The 20,444-nt window shown below is 45.2% G+C and overlaps 1 protein-coding gene across 1 annotated transcript in view; it reads right to left on the bottom strand.

The window, feature by feature from the left end:
- The window catches only part of SHPRH (SNF2 histone linker PHD RING helicase), a 56,154-nt gene extending 46,212 nt beyond the window's left edge, over positions 1-9,942 (bottom strand). Inside the window, exons 1-3 of the mRNA XM_068152438.1 lie at positions 9,792-9,942; positions 6,975-7,647; positions 6,463-6,592 (exon numbers count right to left, since the gene is read on the bottom strand). Of these exons, the coding sequence (XP_068008539.1) occupies positions 6,463-6,592; positions 6,975-7,616 (772 nt within the window). The 5' untranslated portion in view covers positions 7,617-7,647; positions 9,792-9,942. The remainder of the gene's footprint in view (positions 1-6,462; positions 6,593-6,974; positions 7,648-9,791) is intronic.
- Positions 9,943-20,444: the final 10,502 nt, after the last annotated feature.

Here is a 20,444-nt window from a genome sequence, read left to right as displayed (position 1 = left end):
AGTTTAAGTCCTGTATCTTTCCAATAGGATTGTTTAGAATTATCATTATTTTCCTTTTTACACCTAATAGTGATTTATCTACATTCTACTACTTTCTGTTCAAGATCTGTGAAAAATTTTTAAAGGCATAGTCTAAAACTACAACATGCAGTTTCCAAATTGCAGTATGAGAACACCTACATCAAAGAAATTGAATCTTCCTTCTCTTTATTCTAGATTAACGGAAAACTTGTTGCTTTACATATCGCATTAAAAATACCATAGAAAAAAATCCTCTTCTTTGAACACAAGTTGAATGAAAATGGTGTATGGTACATGCTCTTGACATGCCATCAGTATGCCATATGCTCCATGTCATGGAACATATGGCACAAAACAAGACACCATGAGAAAACAAACACCAAAACACTGTGAACTCAGCATTCACTAGAAAAAACAAACAAACAAAAAAACAAAAAAACAAAAAACCCCAAACCAGCAGTTAAACTGGCATTTTCTTCTTCTTTTTTTTTATTTTATTAAGATAAATGTGTAAATACTAGGTTTTTTTTCCATACTGAGAAAGCAGATAGCTGGCTCTACAAGTGATTTATGCGCGCGTGTTCCCTGAAGCAACAAGACATAACACGTGACACTGCACAGCAAATAAAATAGACAAGCTATTATAAAACTATTTATTAAACAAATGTCTCATAAAGTTGGTTAACTCTCCAATTAACGTTTGAAAATCATGAAGCTTCTGCATATCAAATATTTTGCAACTCTCTGGCATCTATCTGGTTTAACTTAAGATGGAATTCTGCATGCAGTATGGGTAACAAACAAGAGGACCTGGGAGTCTTGGTTCACCAGGAAAACTACGACGTTGCCATTACAGATACATGGTGAGACGATTCACACAATTGGAGGACTGCACTGGATGGTTACGAGCTCTTTAGGAGAGACAGGCGAGGGAGAAGAGGAGGAGGGCTGGCTCTGTATATTAGGGAACCTCTTGATGCCTCAGAACTTGAGATAGAGCATGAAAGGATTGCATGCCTGTGGGTTAAAATCAGAGGGAAGGCTAACAAAACTGACATCCGGGTTGGAATCTGTTATAGACCACCCAACCAGGATGAAGAGGTTGATGAATTATTCTATAAGCAGCTGGAGGCTGTCTCAAGATCACCAGACCTTGTCCTTGTGGGTGACATTAACCTGTCAGACATCTGCTGGGAACTTAACTCAGCAGAGAGGAGGCAGTCCAGAAGGTTCTTAGAGTGTATGGAGGACACTTTCTTGACACAGTTGTTATGTGAGCCTACCAGGGGTCAAGCCCTACTTGACCTGCTATTCTCAAATAGAGAAAGGCTGGTAGGAGATGTGATGGTCGAAGGCTGTCTAGGATGCAGTGACCATGAGATAGTGGAGTTTTCAATATGCAGGGAAATAAGGAGGAGCAATAACAGAACCCTTACTTTGGACTTCCAGAGGGCAGACTTCAGCTTGCTCAAGCAACTAATTTGGAGAGTACCCTGGGCAGCAGGGTACTGCTGAACTACTACTGAAGAACCTACTTCAAAGAGGAAGTCACAGGAATAGGCTGTGCCCACGTGCCAAAAGATGAGCCAGCAGGGAAGGTGACCGGCCTGGATGGGCAAGCAGCTCTTGAAGGAATTAAGGGGGAAAAAAAAGAGGGTGCATTGCCTTTGTAAAGTGGGGAGGCAACTCATGATATGTTTAAGGATGTTGTTAGATCATGTAGGAGAAAAATAAGAGAGGCAAAAGCCCAGTTAGAACTCAAGCTGGCCACTGCTGTGAAAGACAATAAAAAGCATTTTTATAAATATATTAATGCTAAAAAGAGAGGCAAGAAGAACCTCCACTCTTCATTGGACCTGGAGGGGAACATTGTAACTAAAGATGAGGAAAAGGCTGAGGTACTAAATACCTTCTTTGCCTCCATTTTCAACAGTAAGGCAGGTGGACTTCAGGATAACTGGCCTTGAACTGGTAGATGGGGTCAGGGAGCAGTATAGTCTCCCTGAAATCCATGAGGAAGTAGTTAGGGACTTGCTGAGCTACTTGGATACTCACAAGTCCATGGGACCAGATGGAATCCATCCTAGGGTGCTGAGAGAGCTGGCAGATGAGCTGGCCAAGCTGCTCTCCATCATTTACCACCGGTCCTGGCTCACCGGAGAGGTCCCAAATGACTGGAAACTGGCCAATGTGATGCTCATACACAAGAAGGACTGGATGGAGGAACCTGCAAACTACAGGCCTGTCAGCCTGACCTCAGTGCCAGGAAAGATTATGGAACAGGTCATCTTGGGGGCAATCACAGCACAGCTGCACGATGGCCAAGGGATCAGGCCCAGCCAGCATGGATTCATAGTATCAGTCAGGGTTGGAAGGGACCACAGGGATCATCTAGTTCAAACCCCCCTGCCATGGGCAGGGACACCTCACACTAGATCAGGCTGGACAGAGCTTTATCCACACATCCAGGGACAGGGCCTCAACCACCTCCTTGGACAACCCATTCCAGGGCTTCACCACTCTCATGGGGAAGAACCTCCTCCTCACGTCCAGCCTGAATTTCCCCACCTCCAGCTTCATTCCAATCCCCCTAGTCCTATCACTACCTGAGATCCTGAGAAGTCCCTCCCCAGCCCTCCTGTAGGCCCCCTTCAGATGCTGGAAGGCCACAATTAGGTCACCTCAGAGCCTTCTCTTCTCCAGACTGAACAGCCCCAACTCTTTCAGTCTGTCCTCATAGGAGAGGTGCTCCAGCCCTCTGATCATTCTTGTGGCCCTTCTCTGGACATGTTCCAGCACCTCCATATCCCTCTTGTAATAGGGGCTCCAGAACTGGACGCAGTACTCCAGGTGGGGTCTCACCAGGGCTGAGTAGAGGGGGAGAATCACCTCCCTCAACCTGCTGGCCACACTTCTCCTGATGCAGCCCAGGATCTGATTGGCTTTGTGGGCTGCAAGTGCACACTGAGAGCTCATGTTGAGCTTTTTGTCCACCAGCACCCCCAAGTCTCTCTCCTCTGGGCTGCTTTCCAGCCACTCACTGCCCAGCCTGGATTTGTGCCTGTGGTTGCCTCAACCCAGATGCAGGACCCTGCACTTGGTCTTGTTGAACCTCATGAGGTTGGCTTGTGCCCACCTCTCCAGCCTGTCAAGGTCCCTCTGGATGGCCTCCCTTCCCTCCAGTGTGTCTGCTGCACCACAGCTTGGTGTCATCAGCAAACTTGCTGAGGGTGCACTCAATGCCACTGTCCATGTAACCCACAAAGATGTTGAACAAGACAGGTCCCAGGACTGATCCCTGAGGGACCCTGCTTGTCACTGGCCTCCACTGGGATATGGACCCATTGACAGCTACTCTTTGGGTGTGACCATCAAGCCAGTTCCTTATCCATCTAGTGGTCCACCCATCAAACCCATGTGTCACCAGTTTGGAGACCAGGATATGGTGCAGGACAGTGTCACAGGCTTTGCTCAGGTTCAGGTAAATGACATTTAGGTTGTTTAAGGATTTAGGAAGGGCAGGTCCTGCTTGACCAACCTGATCTCCTTCTATGATCAGGCGACCACCTGGTTGATGTGGGGAAGGCTGTGGATGTAGTCTACCTGGACTTCAGCAAGGCCTTTGACACTGTTCCCCACAGCAAACTCTTGGCCAAGCTGGCAGCTTGTGGCTTGGACAGCAGCACTGTCTGCTGGGTTAGGAACTGGTTGGAGGGCCAAGCCCAGAGAGTGGTGGTGAATGGTGCTGGGCCCCATCCTGTTTAATATCTTTATTGATGATCTGGATGAGGAGATTGAGTCCACCATTAGTAAATTTGCAGATGACACCAAGCTGGGGGCAGGTGTTTATCTGTTAGAGGATAGGAGAGTTCTGCAGAGGGACCTTGATAGGCTGGACAGATGGGCAGAGTCCCACATAATGGAATTTAACAACAAGTGCCGGGTTCTATACATTGGCCACAACCACCCCATGCAGCACTACAGGCTGGGGACAGAGTGGCTGGAGAGCAGCCATGCAGAAAGGGACCTGAGGGTACTGGTTGACAGCCAGCTAAACATGAGCCTGCAATGTGCCCAGGTGGCCAAGAAGGCCAATGGCACCCTGGCCTGCATCAGAAATAGTGTGGGCAGCAGGAGCAAGGAAGTCATTCGGCCCCTGTATTCAGCACCGGTTCGGCCACACTTTGAATACTGTGTCCAGTTCTTGGCCCCTCAATTTAAGAAGGACATTGAGATGCTGGAGAGTGTCCAGAGAAGGGCAATGAAGCTGGTGAGAGATCTCAAGTACAAATCCTATGAGGAGAGGCTAAGGGAGCTGGGGTTGTTTAGCCTGGAGAAGAGGAGGCTCAGGGGAGACCTTATTGCTCTCTACAACTACTTGAAAGGAGGTTGTAGACATGTGGGGTTTGGTCTCTTCTCCCAGGCAACCAGCATCAGAACAAGAGGACACAGACCCAAGCTGCACCAGGGGAAGTTTAGGCTGGAGGTGAGGAGAAAGTTCTTCACAAAAAGAGTAATTGACCACTGGAATGTGCTGACCAGGGAGGTGGTGGAGTCACCATCCCTGGAGATGTTCAAAAAAAGACTGGATGTGGCACTTAAAGCCATGGCTGAGTTAGTCAGGAGGTGTTAGGTATTAGGTTGGACTTGATCTCGAAGGTCTTTTCCAACCTTATTGATTCTATGATTCTTTCCACAATGTCTCAAAACCATTCACAAGGATATTAATGGTATATTAAGGTTTATTTCTATTTCCACAGCCTCTGGTTTGCTTACATCATTTAGATGGCATTCATTAGCATAAAACCAATACTATACTATTGTTTTATGCTATATCAAAATGTATATACTGAACAACAGTCAAAAAAATTAACAGTTGGCAACAAAGATCTTATGAACCTGAGACAGCCACATGCCTTCTGAAAAGGTAAGGTGAAGGGGTAACAACCCAGTCACTCAGGTCCATTCTTGCTCCAGTAACTGAGGGGGATGTCTTCCCTTTCAGAAGCTATATTGCTTCTGGGTATCACTTGTAAGATACATTGAACCACACAGTCCATAGAAGTGTGTCTTTGAGTGTACTGAGACCAAATGCTCTGTGTTCCAGCAGAAAATTATTATTGATCTCAAAAAATAATTAAAAAAAATAAAAAATCATTGTTCACTTTGTCCATAAACAATCACTTTCCCCAGTGAGAACATATTCAGAAAAGAAAACTGTGCCTCCTGCTGTAGCATTACCATATTTGAGCACTCATTCATATGCTTTAGTGATGTCAACTCTATGAATTCTGCTTCTAATGCATTTATGACAATGTTTTTCCTAATACATTTTAAAATTATTATTATACATTTCCATATCCTAAACTGTTTACTCTCCAGGCTTCCCTTTTGGATCTGCTTTATTGTGTTTTTAAAGCTAAACTGACAAATTTGCTTCAGCCAAATTACTTCAGATTTCTGAAGTACGACTTCTTGTATCTTCCCTTCCCCACATACTTATACTGGCCCTTCTCTTCATGCTTCTCAAGTCTTTTCTAACAGTTGCACATTTGTTCTTTGCAGAAAGCATGAATGTACAGAATTTATTCTATTAGCTCTTCCTTTCAGTTTTTCTTCAGCAAGTTGCCTAACTTCTAATTAACTCTGCCTTATGAATTTAAGTTCGGTTATACAGGAGGTTGTAATCTCCTATTGCTTCAGCAAAACCACTGAAACCCAGTATATGACAGTCACTGTTTCCAAGTCAGTCTTCAACTAACATTATGAATATAACCTACACTCAGGAACAAGATGATGGGTGGGTTTTTTTAAGAGTTTCCTAAGTCATCACACTATAAAGTGATCATTGATCACCTTAAAAATCTGTGTAAGTACTGAGTATAATGTGGTAAATACATCTTCAGCTCCCAAATGGTGACAATATTTGTATTATAAATTGCAGTGATAGGTTCTTAAAACCATCATAAAAGTGCATTTTGTAGTAGTTTACATCGTAACTGCTTTACAGTATAAATCAAACAGAAATTCTACTGCCATAGTCATGTGTTAAGCACACACAAGAAAGGCTTTCAAAACTGAAATCCTGGTTCTTTTAAATAGCTCCTGTCTAACTTGGACAAGATACTGCAGCCCTGTTCAAACAACCCAGACAAATCAGTGGAAATTGTATTTACCCACAAAAAGGTAAGAACTCAAACTTCTATGTGCCTCAGGGCCTTATCTCTAGATAAGGAATATTCTACCTGTAATTTGACCAAAACTGATTAACATATGATTAATACTTAATCAGCTAATAATATGGAGAGAATTAGTTAATATTACCTTGAAAGTTACTCTAGATGGTAGGAACAACTTCTTATTTTCCCTTACATTTAAAAATACTAACCCAAATATTAGCAAAAAAATTGAATTCATCAGCATTAAATTGAATCACTTTACCTGGAATTAAAAAACTATAGAACTTTTCCATGAGTTTTTGAATCAGCTGATTAGCTTTTTTCGGCCTTCCACCTCCATCGCTGAGAAACTCTGGTTTACTTAGCCCAGTTTCCAGAAGATAAATTCCAACCTGTGAAATGGTTACACAGTTATTCATTAAGTTGTTAGAATGACAAGAATATTATAAACAGAAAGGTATGAAAGAAACAAGGCTTTGAAAACTAGCAGATGTAAACAGACACAAGAAATATACTAAAATCACCACATAGACAGTATCCTATATTGCAGCTAAAAACTTCTGTGGTGTCTTTGGGTAGTGTATTAGTAACAGTGCAACAGTAATTTACTTTTTAAATCACAATGAAAACATTTACAAAAAGCATGTGGAAACTACTTGCTTTCATCACATTATAAAAATACACAGTAGCTGACAGACTTAATTGTTCAGAGGATTTTATATTTCAAAACAAAAAGTAACTTTTAAAAAGCATAACAAATATATGAACCCATACCTTTAAAGCTTGAGCCTCTCTAGGCCTTTGATAAAGTCCAATTATCTTTTTCTTTTGCAGCCATCTCAAGCCTTCCAGTATTTCACCACCTAAAGTCGGTTCCACCAAAATACATTGTTCATAAGAACCCATGTATTCTTTTGTTTCATTACTGTACTCTTCTTCACTTTTTTCATGAACACAGACCTGCAGCTGATCATCAGAATCTCCTCTCGTTAAAGTAAAGCCCCTTTCATGGAATCCATCAGTTAGAATTTGCTCGGATGGAAGATGAAGAGCAAATTCTCCCAACAAGGCTTTCCAGGACCCATCTGCACGGTATGGCAAGACTGTAATATTTAGCTGTACTGACACAGGAGTCAAAGCAGAGTAAGAGTCCTCTTCATCATTAACTGTCAAAAACTTGACAGATTTTAAACCACTGCCTTCTTTTTGAATGAGATCTTCATCAGTGCTGTCATCATTTATAACAATGAAGGATGCAGAAGAAGAGCTTGGACCTGGAACATGGCCCTCATTACTCAATTCATCATCTGATGTTATCATCTCATTTCTCCGGTCTTCATGCATATCCCAGCAGAGCTTTTTCTTCTTCTCCTCATCCAGTTTTGATGGAGGTGCACATTTCCGACGACTACTCATTATGTTGCTTTCTCAACACTATTTTCAGTCTCTGCGAGATGAAATAAAATAAGTCAGCAATAAGTATTACAAAATCAAATGCCCACACCAAAATTTCACTGCAAAAGGTTTGGACACAGACATATGTATTAAGAAAATTAACTGTTCAAAAGAAACTTAGTTTTACAGAGCCTCCCCTGTCCTTGTGCTGTTACACAAAGCTGGATATGAAGCATCTGCCTTGTACTACATCATAACCATTTCACCAGACAGCCACAAAGATTCATGAAAATGCTACATTTCAGTTATTACTCAGAATCTTGTGGGACACCTATAAAATGATAACCAGTAAAATTCCTGAAAAGTGGAAGGAAACGGCAAAATAAACTCCACAAACTAAAGGGCAGGAAGTACAGGAGATTTTGGGGCAGGTGTGGGGAAAAGAAACACACACAACACCCTTCCTTTCAAAGTCTACACTGAGATGAAAGTTTAAGTAAACTTGACACAGGGCTAGTCTGAATCTGATAACACATAAAACATGGTTTAGAGTCTAAACTATCAAGTTCTGTCCTTAGAAGTTTCTAAGGACCTTCCCACTAGTACTGGATACTTTATTTTCCCAGGAAGCTGTGCATCTTGGTATCTGGATATACAAATTGCTTGCAGAGGAGACCCTACTTATCCTATAGTTCATTCCATTGGGTTCAATCAGCAAATTAAATGCACTGTCTTACTAATTTTGACTAACTGCAAAACTAAGTCAAGATACACATGCAATTCCTTGACTGAACCTGGGCAGTGAACAGATTTTGTGGATAAAATTATAGAAAATAAAGTACACACATAATACATACAGAGAAGCAGATTATGAAATATCAAACCCACCTGGGAAACTAGTAGCTACATACTCAAAACAACATGCTCATACTTAAATACCCAAGCAAGTAGTGAACTTCCTCCCCCCCTTCCAGCAATAGATTTATGACTTCACGTTACAGCACTATCTCTGTCAGCAAAACCAAGAAAATATTGAGATATCCATGTCTATTCAGTTTCTGAATACACATTTTTAAGAAAAGTAGGAAATTGAGAGGCAAATATTCTAAGCTACTAAATGCAGTATCCTGCAAAGCGGTTTATGCTGGAATAGGGCAAAACTCCTAATTCTAAATAATTTTGAAGGGTCATATTAAAAACAAAACAAACAAAAAACAACAACAAAAAAACCAGTCTGATTTTTTTAATTAATGAAAGGCAAGAGAAACATTCAGGAATATAAAAATCTTGTGTTTCAGTTTCAGACACAACAGAATTAGGAAAGGAGATGAGAGTTTTTTTGAAATGATGCTCAGGCATATAGTGTTACTGACAGTAAATGAAGCAACCTCCAAAGGCAAGCATCACGGCATTGAGCTTAAACCAAAGATCGAAGTATTCCTCCATCACCCACTCTGCATGTAACACATGAACTTCAGCATCACACTCCAACGAACAAAGCTAGAGGGAACTGCTCTGAGTAAAATCGTTTAACTCCCATGGCCAGAAGACGAATGCGTCTACAACGGGATGTAACAAACCCGCAAACAGAAGCACGGAAAGCAACCTGTAGAGGTATGGAGACCAGCGCTACGCCCGCGGCCTGTGTAGCAGCTGCGCTTCAGCAGACCACAAGCACCACGCCAAGCAGCCCGCGGCTGTGATCCCCGGGCGACGGCCCTCCGCCCGCCCCGTTGCCAGAACACGGGCAGGTCTCGCTGTCCCTAATGAAGAAAGTTACTGAAAACTCGGAAAGGAGGCGCCAACAGTGGAGGAGCGTACTCAGCTACCACCGACACCTGCTACCGGAGAGGCTGTAAGAGGCTGCGGCTAGCCTGCCCACCCTCAGAACCCCCCGGTTACTGTACGGCCCTTAAGGGCAGGCGACAAACAAGCAGCCAGGCCAGAGCACCCACCACTAACCACAGGCACTTGTCCAGGCCCCTGGGCCGCCCAGCCCTGCCGCGGCCACTATGCCCTCCTGCAGCCGGCCGCAGCAAGGCCGCCCCGCCGTGCCATGGCCGGGAGATCACCAGGCGCGCATGGCGAACCGGTAGGCAGGATGACTGGCCACCGCCCCCCTGAGCCCGGCGGACAGTCCCCCGCTGCGGCCCCTGGAGCCGCAGGGGTGAGCAGAGCCAACAACCAGCAACATACCGAAGGGGCAAGGCCGCTACGGCTGCCCTCCCAGCGCGGCTCCTGCTCCGCTCGGAGCAGACCCTCTACCGACAGCAAAGAGTGAGGTTGCGAGGGCTCACGACCCCCGCCGCTGCTGGCGACGTCGGAAGGACCCCACGGCCGCCGAGGGGCGGAGCGGACACGGAAGATGCGCGCGCACCCGCCCTGGCCCGGCCGGCGGCCAATAGCACGTGAGGGAGATGACAGCTCTCCCCGCCCCTCGGGCCGGCGGAAAAAGCCTCGGCAGACGCGCTCGGTACCCTGGGCAAGGGGGCGGGCAAAAGCTCCTCGCCTTTAGCGGGGCGAAGCTTAAAGAGCCGCGGCGGCGGGGCTTGTGGCCTCAGTGGTTGCGGCCGAGGACGGCTTGGTGCGGTCGTGTCCCTGCTTGCGGTCCCATAGGTTCACCCTTCTGCCCTGGGTAAAGCCTTCTAGTGTAGTGAGATAGATATGGAGCGGAATGGGCTGGGTTATGCCCGTGAGGAATGAGGCTGGAGTATATTGGGTAGGTTAAAACCCTACACTGGGTTAATGAGGTGTTTCAGTCATCTAGAAGAGGTGTTCATTTGAGGGGTGATGGTAGAAAGTCCTCAAATCCTCTTGGGAACCTAATGAAAACCTTTTGGTGCTCTCATCATTTATAAGTCTGGTACAGAAACTTAATCATGGAACTGAGGAGATGCCATCTTGTTTCTGTGGTGAATGATACATGGGAAAAAGATACCAAGAAATTATTTTTTGAAAATAGTGATGATGGTAGTAACCTTAATGCATTCCATGAGGTGAAACATTGAGAGAACAGAGGTCTGTAAATGTCCATTAAGTCATGTGTCAAGTCATTAATAGAGTGCATTTCAGGACACTTAGTACTGCAAGAAAGTCAATTACATTTTTAACAGCAAATATCACTTCAATAAAAACTAGGAAAACGTCATCTTGTGAAACATGCAGATACACACTTGTGGTAGTTTTGGGCTACCTTTCTTTATTTTTCTTTTTTTACACCCAATAGTGACTTATTTGCATTTTACTACCTTTCTAACGCTACTGCAATCCACTCCTAAACAATTCCATTGCCTGCATTGTTTTGCTTAAGTCTAACAACACCTTTCTCTGCTCCTTTCTCCCTTCTTTGGGCAGGTGGCAGGTGGTCCTTGATAAGAACAGGGGGGTTCTTGTGCTGTTTGTTAATTGTAAATACTGTATATTCTGTACATATTCATTGTATTCCATTGTAGATTGTAGTTTTGCCTGTAAATACAGATTTCATTTGTTTCCACCTGAGATGGTCTGGCAAAGTTGGGAGTGAAATTTCAACCTACCACAGCACTTGTGGACATAGAGCAGCTGTAAATACATAAATTGGAAAGCCATTTACAATAATCTGTGGGTTGTTTTATTCTTACAGCAATCCTTTCAACCACTTGTTCGTCTTTACCAATTAATTCATTACTTGTCTGTATTTCATTTTCTAGCATTTTCAGCCCTTTTGGAAGGATAAGGCCTGCGTGAGTTCAGTGGAGCCGCTCAAAACCATGGTGTATCTTAGTGAAGGGAGTTTTCAGACCATTGGCCCTTACACTGTGATGTTTTTTCTATTTTAATTTACAATGTTTTGTTTGCTATGTGAACGTTTGACATTCTTCTATGAAAATTTACTTTTAAATCGTCACTCAGTCCTGCATTACGATGTTCTGTACATAACTACAGAACTAAGACAAAAGGGAAGACACTAAGTGTGCAGTGTTAAGGGACTAAGAGCAACTGAGCGGTTGAAGAGTGAGCAAGCTTGTTTTATGATAAAGTTTCTAGCTGGGTCCATGTCTTGATGGGGCCCAGGGCAGGGCTGTGAAGCGATGGAGACAGGACATTCAGTGGTATTACTGGGGCAGAAGCTGACAGCATCCAGTGCTGATGTGGAGTCTTGGGCCATAGGGGTGCCTTGGGGGACCAGTAGGGACAATCAGAGGTGGTTTTGCCCTGAGGATGCCTATACTCATGAGAATTTGCTGATGCTGCAGACACAGCTTTACTGCTAGCAATTTTTCCATCAACTGTATGAAAAAAATGTTGGGGAGATAGCAAAACTGCTAGTTTAACTTGTGTAGAAGGTTCTATCAATTCAAAAAGCTTAAGACCAGACCTAGACCACCCTGGGGGCAGGTCACTATGAGTCCCATCCTATGACCACGCCCCCGGTGACCCATGCCTCTGGGTGTGCTGTGTCCTGGCACATTGAGTCTTTGCATCACACCCTGCTAAGCTGGTGGCTTGGAGTTGCCTTGGGAGACTTGTCTTCTGAGGTCTTGCTAAAAGAGCCTCCTTTTATTATTTATTTTCTTTTTAATAGAAGCATTTCTTTCTGTATATGCCTTTTGGGATGTAGCTGGTTATGTGCTTCCACAGGAAATTAGGAAGCTACCATGTTTCACTCTTACCTCCTGGCATGTAGCCATATGCCTTGGTAGGCAGCTCACTTTAAAGGGATAACTCCCAGGTTTACTCTGCAAGATGCAAACATCAGATTTTCCCATCCTGAACTGGTTCTTTCAAATGGTAGGAGTTAAGGCAGCCAGAAGCCAACAACTCCCACCATGGTTACTGAGGTAAGGGAATCATAAAAGCAGTATGTTGTCAGTCTGGGGCAGCATGGATTCCACCCATGTAGGACCTCAAATGTGGGACTCTGCATGCAAATGTCCTGAACCAGCTATTGACAACCTGATGCTGTAAGGCACAGCAGTGACTGCTACTCATCCTTCTCCACTTTATGAAGTCTGGGCTCTACCAACAATGGGAAATGGGAAAGAAAAGAGAAGTCTGACAGGTGGAACAATACCCCTTGCCTGCAGTCTGTAACCAAAAGGATTCTGGATTCTTGTCCATGTTTGTCCTGCTTAAATACAGACTGGACGTAGCTCTTTCCAAAATACCTTACGTACAATATGGACTGTGCTGCTTGCCCAAGAATTAGCTTATGCCCACTGGCATGTCTTACAGAGGCTGCACAGATGTAGCCTAAAAGGCTTCATATAAGAATCTGTAATTGCTGTCAAATCTGATCCTCGGGTTAGCAATAGGAAACAGCTTTATAAATGGTCTGGAATCTACTAATGACAATAAATCCAGCAAGGAACATTGTGGTATCCTACTTCATTATAAATATGTAAATCAAGCTTAAATGTGACAAATCAACCCTGACAACAACTCAGTTATCCAGTTCAGAATTGTGAGCCCCACAAAAGCTTTTTATGAGAGAAAACACTCTGAATTTTTGAAGGAGCACTAAACTTTTGGCACAGGCTTCATCCAATTCTGAAACCAGTAGCTGATGAATCATCTAGAGAAATTTCACCAATCTCCATCAAACTGAAAAACACATTTCAGATGTAATGTTCTAGCAGTGGTCTTACCTAGCCCTTACCCTAGTTTACCTAGGAACTGGTGACCATCAAAACACTGTCCCCCTCCTACTAAAAGCCTAAACAGCACTACTTTGTCTCTGGCATACTGACTTTGGCAGTATGAAAAAGAACAGACAAAAGTGACTGAACCAAAGAATTGCACCACATACTCTCCTGTGGGAAAAGAATGGAAGAAAAACACATGACAAATGGTAGCCCAATCACTCACCCATTATTAGAAACTGTTCCAACAGCATACACTCCAAAATTCATACAGCAGAAAACACTCTGGTTTTCATCAAGCTCTGTTCACAGGCTAAAGGCTGTGAATCTCCTAATAAGTCCTTGTCTTTTATTTAACTGTTGTAATTCTGTAATGTACATTCTGTATTTAATGACTTCCTCTGCAGGGTTGGGGTTTGTGCATTCTTCAATAGTGATGGTGAGGTTTTAGGACTTGATGCAAGACATTTGTGAAAGTGAAGTTTATTTTCTTATCTGGATGTCATAAAAATTAATAAGCAAAAAAGGAACCTTTCTGCTTTCAGAAGAGGGGAAAATACAATGGCACCAGGAGGCTGTCTGTTCTGCATAATGAGCCTCTTTTTTTCCCCTCTCATCCTCATTCTGTAGAAAATACCTTCTTCAGTTCTCAGGATAAATGAGCTGTGTTTTGAAATAAGGGTCAAGAGCAGGTGGAAGAATGCCCATTTCTATTCAGCAATTAATGACTGAGGATCCTGGTGATTAGTACCTAGTAATTTCCCTCCTGTTCTAAAGGACTTGAATGTATGAAATAATAGAATTGCCGTTTAATTTAACAAAAAAGAAAGGAACTATATAAAGAGAAGAGAATATAACATAAAATGAGACAGTGCGGGGTTTTGACCACATTTGAAAACATAGCCTCTCTTGCCTGTGGAAAAAAAATTTCCCTTTGCTCTCAGCAGCAACTCTTAAATCCCAGAAAGAGTAACCAAAGAAAAGCAGGAGACATGCTACATTGCAAAGTGTTTCTTTTGTGAGGGAGGATGAAGAAGAGAAAACAGCATGTCAACCAATACAACATTGTAGAGTCCTTTCTACCAATATTTTAGGTGCAAAGGCAACTAGATGAAAGAAAATCAAAATTATCTTTCTCTGCAGATTGGTTCTGCGGACAGGATATGCAAGCAGTTGCAGCAAAAGAATAAAACTGAGAGCAGATAGGCTATATTCCCTGCACTACAATGACTGATGACAACTCTCTGATGCAGGTAGTTGAACAACCAACAAGGAGAAGCATGATAAACCAGAACCAGAGTAAACCAGGTTGGAAGAGACCTGCAAGATCATCACATCCAACCCATCAACCAATCCAACCCACCCAAACAACTAAACCATGGCACCAAGCAACCCATCAAGTCTCCTTCTGAACATCTCCAATGATGGTGACTCCACCACCTCCCCGGGCAGCCCATTCCAATGGGCAATCACTCTCTCTGTATAGAACTTCTTCCTGACATCCAACCTGAACCTCCCCCGGCGCAGCCTGAGACTGTGTCCTCTTGTTCTGGTACTGGCTGCCTGGGAGAAGAGACCATCATCCGCCTGTCTACAACTTCCCTTCAGATAGTTGTAGAGAGCAATAAGGTCACCCCTGAGTTTCCTCCTCTCCAGGCTAAGCAATCCCAGCTCCCTCAGCCTCTCATAGTTTCATAGTTTCATTCAGGGTTGGAAGGGACCACAAGGATCACTAGTTCCAACCCCCCTGCCATGGGCAGGGACACCCCACACTAGATCAGGCTGGACAGAGCCTCATCCAGCCTGCTCTTAAACACCCCCAGGGACGGGGCCTCGACCACCTCCCTGGACAACCCATTCCAGGGTCTCACCACTCTCATGGTGAAGAACCTCCTCCTCACATCTAGCCTGAATCTCCCCACCTCCAGCTTCATTCCATTCCCCCTAGTCCTATCACTACCTGAGATCCTGAGAAGTCCTTCCCCAGCCTTCCTGTAGGCCCCTTTCAGATACTGGAAGGCCACAATTAGGTCACCTCGGAGCCTTCTCTTCTGCAGACTGAACAGCCCCAACTCCTTCAGTCTGTCCTCATAGGAGAGGTGCTCCAGCCCTCTGATCATCCTTGTGGCCCTTCTCTGGACACGCTCCAGCACCTCCACATCCCTCTTGTGATAGGGGCTCCAGAACTGGACACAGTACTCCAGGTGGGGTCTCACCAGGGCTGAGTAGAGGGGGAGGATCACCTCCCTCGACCTGCTAGCCACACTTCTCCTGATGCAGCCCAGGATCTGATTGGCCTTGCGGGCTACAAGTGCACATTGAGAGCTCATGTTGAGCTTTTTGTCCACCAGCACCCCCAAGTCTCTCTCTTCAGGGCTACTTTCCAGCCAGTCACTGCCCAGCCTGGATTTGTGCCTGGGATTGCCTCGACCCAGATGCAGGACCCTGCACTTGCTCTTATTGAACTTCATGAGGTTGGCTTGTGCCCACCTCTCCAGCCTGTCAAGGTCCCTCTGGATGGCCTCCCTTCCCTCCAGCGTGTCTGCTGCACCACAGCTTGGTGTCATCAGCAAACTTGCTGAGGGTGCACTCAATGCCACTGTCCATGTCCCCCACAAAGATGTTGAACAAGACAGGTCCCAGGACTGATCCCTGAGGGACTCCGCTTGTCCCTGGCCTCCACTGGGACATGGAGCCATTGACAGCCACTCTTTGGGTGTGGCCATCAAGCCAGTTCCTTATCCATCTAGTGGTCCACCCGTCAAACCCATGTGTCACCATTTTGGAGACCAGGATGTGGTGCGGGACAGTGTCGCAGGCTTTGCTCAGGTCCAGGTAAATGACATCAGTTGCTCGCCACTCATCTATTAATTTTGTCACCTGCTCATAGAAGGCCACCACGTTGGTCAGGCAGGATCTGCCCTTGGCAAAGCCATGCTGACTGTTCCCAATCACCTCTTCACTATTCTTTTGAGCCAGTAGTGACTCCAGGAGGATCTGCTCCATGATCTTTCCAGGCACAGAGGTGAGACTGACTGGCCTGTAGTTGCCTGGTTCCTCCTTCTTACCCTTTTTGAAGATGGGGGCAATGTTTCCCCTTTTCCAGTCTGTGGGGACTTCACCAGATTGCCATGACTTTTGAAATATAATAGAGAGGGGTTTAGCAACCTCATCTGCCAGTTCTCTCAGCACCCGTGGGTGTATCCCGTCGGGTCCCATGGACTTGAACACTTTCAGGTTCTTCAGATGATCACGAACCTGATCTGCACTTACAATGGGCAGTTCTTCCTCCCCGTCCCTGGCTTTGACTTCCATAACATCAGGAGTGTGGCTAGAGGCCCTTGCAGTGAAGACTGAGGTAAAGAAGTTATTAAGTACCTCAGCCTTTTCCTCATCACTTGTGACCATGTCACCATTTTCCTTTCTGAGGGGGCCCACACCTTCCCTAGTCTTCTTCTTCCCATTAATATACCTGTAAAAGTTCTTAGTGTTCCCTTTAATCTCCCTGGCTAGATTCAACTCAAACTCTGCTTTGGCTTTCCTAACCAGGACTCTTGCTGCTCGGGCAGCTTCCTTATATTCCCCCTGTTCTACCTGTCCTTCTCTCCACTTCCTGTAGTGTTTCTTTTTAAGTAATAGTGTGTCCAGTAGCTCCTCATAGGGCTTGTGTTCCAAGCCCCTCACCTACTTTGTTGCCCTTCTCTGGACTCGCTCCAGCAAGTCAACATCTTTCCTAAACTGAGGGGCCCAGAACTGGACACAGTACTCAAGGTGCGGCCTAGCCAGTGCAGTGTACAGGGGCAGAATGACCTCCCTGCTCCTGCTGGCCACACTGTTCTTCATGCAGGCCAGGATGCCATTGGCCCTCTTGGCTGCCTGGGTGCACTGCAGGCTCCTGTTCAGCCTACCATCGACCAGCACCCCCAGGTCCCTCTCTGCCTGGCCACCCTCCAGCCACTCTGACCCCAGACTGTAGCTCTGCATGGGGTTGTTGTGGCCAATGTGCAGAACCCAGCACTTGGATGTGTTAAATCTCATGCCGTTGGACTCTGCCCATCTGTCCAGCCTGTCGAGGTCCCTCTGCAGAGCCTCTCTACCCTCCAGCAGATCAACTCCTGCCCCCAGCTTGGTGTCATCAGCAAATTTACTGATGATGGACTCAATGCCCTCATCCAGATCATCAATAAAGATGTTAAATAGCATGGGGCCCAGCACTGATCCTTGGGGCACACCACTAATGATGCTGGACTTCGTATTAACAAACAAAGACAGTCTGGTTGTAGATCTTAAGGCTGGGGGCAATCTTGGCTGTAGTGACCACAACATGTTAAGAGTTTAATATCACTAGACAAAGAAGCAGGGTGATAAGTAAAAATTCAACTCTGGACTTTAAGAGGGCTAACTTTTCCCTCTTCAAAACTCTACTTAGATGTATCCAGTGGGCTAGGGCTCTAGAAGGAAGGGGAACCCAAGAGAGCTGGTTCATATTTAAACATTACCTCTTCCAAGGTCAAGAAAAAAAAAATCAAGTAAGGGAGGCAGGAGACCTGCGTGGATAATCAGGAAGCTCTTGGAGAAGCTCAAAAAGAAAAAGGTGGATTACAGTATGTGTTAAGAAGGTCTGGTCAATTGGGAGGATTATAGAAGTATTGTCAGAGAATGTAGAGATGCAATAAGAAAGGCCAAGGTGCTCTCGGAACTGAGTCTTGCCAGGGAGGTGAAAGAAAACAAAAAGAGCTTTTTCAAATACATCAGTGACAAAAGGAAGAGCTGGGAAAAGGTGTGTTCCCTAGTGAACTATGTGGGAGATATGATAACTGATGATGCAGAGATGGCAGAATTGCTGAATGCCTTCTTTGCCTCAGCCTTTACTCCTAAGATCAGCCCTCAGGAACCCCAGTCTCTGAAAGCAAGGGAACAGAACTGGAGGGAGGAGGACACTCTACTACTCAGTCAGGACTGGGTTAGAGATCATGTGTACCAAACACATGAAAACTGAAAACACACAAATCCATGGGCACTCATGGGGTGCATCCATGAGTGCTGAGAGAGATGCTGATACTGTTGCTGAACCTCTCTCCATCATCTTTGAAAAGTGATGGAGAGCAGGAAAGGTGCCTGATGGCTGGAAGAAAGTCAATGTGACTCCAGTCTTCAAAAAAGGCAAGAAGGAAGACCCAGGCAACTACAGACCAGTCAGCCGCACCTCCATTCCTGGAAAGATGATGGAGCAGCTCATTCTGGTGGTTATCTCTAACCACGTGGAAGAAAAGAGAGTTATCAGGAGCAGCCAACATTAATTTACCAAGGGGAGATCCTGCTTGACTAATCTGATAGCCTTCTATGAAACCATGACCAAATGGGTAGACAAAAGGAGAGCTGTGGATGTCATATACCTTGACTTCAGTAAGGCTTTTGATACAGTCTCCCATAACATCCTCATAGAAAAGATCAGGAAATGTGGCATAGATGGTTGGTCCATGAGGTGCATTGAAAATAACAACCTGGATGAGGGGATTGAGTGTACCCTCAGCAAGTTCACCAATGATACAAAACTGGGGCAGTGGCCAACACATATCCAAAGAAGGGCCATGAGAATGATCAGAGGGCTGGAGCACCTCTTCTATGGAGACAGACAGAGAGTTTGGGCTATTCAGTCTGGCATAGCCTAAAACCACCACAAGACCTTACTGTGGCCTTCCAGTATCTGAAGGGGGCCTACAGGAAGACTGATGAGGGACTTTTTAGGATGTTGGGTAGCGACAGGACTAGGGGTAAATGGAGCAAAACTAGAAGTAGGTAGATTCAGATTAGATTTCAGGAAGAAGTTCTTCACCATGAGGGTGGTGAGACATTGGAACATGTTGCCAGGGAGGTGGTAGAAACCCCATCTCAGGAAGTTTTTAAGGCCAGGCTGGACGGGGTTCTGAGCAACCTGATCTAGTGTGAGGTACCCTTACCCATGGCAGGGGGGTTGGAACTAGAGGATCCTTGAGGTCCCTTCCAACCCTGACAGTTCTGTGATTCCATGACACCCCGTTAGGCTGTGCTGCCATCCAGTGAGATCTGGACAGGCTGGAGAGCTGGGTGAAGGTAAATCTCATGAAGTTCAATAAGGACAAGTGCAGAGTCCTGCATCTGGGGAGGAATAACAACAGGCACCAATACAGGTTAGGGGTTGCCCTGCTGGAAGGCAGCTCCATGGAGGAAGTCCTTGGAATCCTAGTGGACAGCAAGTTCTCCATGGGACAGCAATGTGCCCTTGTGGCCAAGAGAGCCAATGGTATCCTGGGATGCATCAAGAAAAGTGTGTCCAGTAGGTCTAGGAAGGTTCTTCTCCCCCTCTGCTCTGCTTTGGTGAGACCACACCAGGAGTATTTTGTCCACATTTGGGCTCCCCAATTCGAGAGAGACAGGGAGCTGCTGTAGAGGGTCCAATCGAGAGCCACAAGGATGATTAGGCAATTTAAGCATCTGCCCCATGAAGAAAGTCTGAGAGACCTGGGGCTGTTTAGTCTGGAGAAGACTGAGAGGGGATCTGATCAATGTCTATAAATATCTGAAGAGTGGGTGTCAAGTGGAGGGGGCCAATCTTTTTTTGGTGGTGCACAGTAATAAGGAACAACGGATACAAACTTGAACGTAGAAGGTTTCACCTCAGTATGAGGAGAAACTTCTTTACAGTGAGGGTGAGAGAGCACTGGAGCATGCTGCCCAGGGAGGTTGTGGTGTCTCCTTCTCTGGAGACTTTCAAAACCTGCCTGGATGCATTCCTGTGCAGACTACCCTAGGTGATCCTGCTTTGGCAGGGGGCTGGACTCAATGATATATGGAGGTCCCTTCCAATCTCTAACAGTCTGTGATTCTGTGATTCTGTGACTGCATGTTATGCTGAAGAGTTAAACGTCGATCTGTGTACCTCCACAAATGAGGTGGCAAACAAGTCCTGTGTTAATCAGTTAACTAGTAAGAAAACATTTTTGAGTTCCATATATAAAAGTCACCATCTAATAGCAATGAAAAGATGGATCCAAGCAGAGGCATAACATGACTCCAGTCTTTCCCAAATGTTAATAAACTGGTCATTATTCTGTGCCATGGTAGGAAATTATGTTCATAGGTTCAGCTCTAGCAAACTTCCTTAGTGTTTGGTTTATAAAGTACCATGGAGCCATGGCATGACAGGCCTCTCTTTTTTTCACTGTTTCAGGGCTTGAGTTCTATTTCT

Source organism: Melanerpes formicivorus, unplaced genomic scaffold (genome assembly GCF_026170545.1).
Source record: "Melanerpes formicivorus ecotype bairdi unplaced genomic scaffold, bMelFor1.0.p_v2 SCAF_2, whole genome shotgun sequence".
Taxonomy (NCBI): Eukaryota; Metazoa; Chordata; class Aves; order Piciformes; family Picidae; genus Melanerpes; species Melanerpes formicivorus.
Note: the sequence above shows the minus strand (reverse complement) of the source record. Positions and strands in the feature narration are given on the sequence as shown.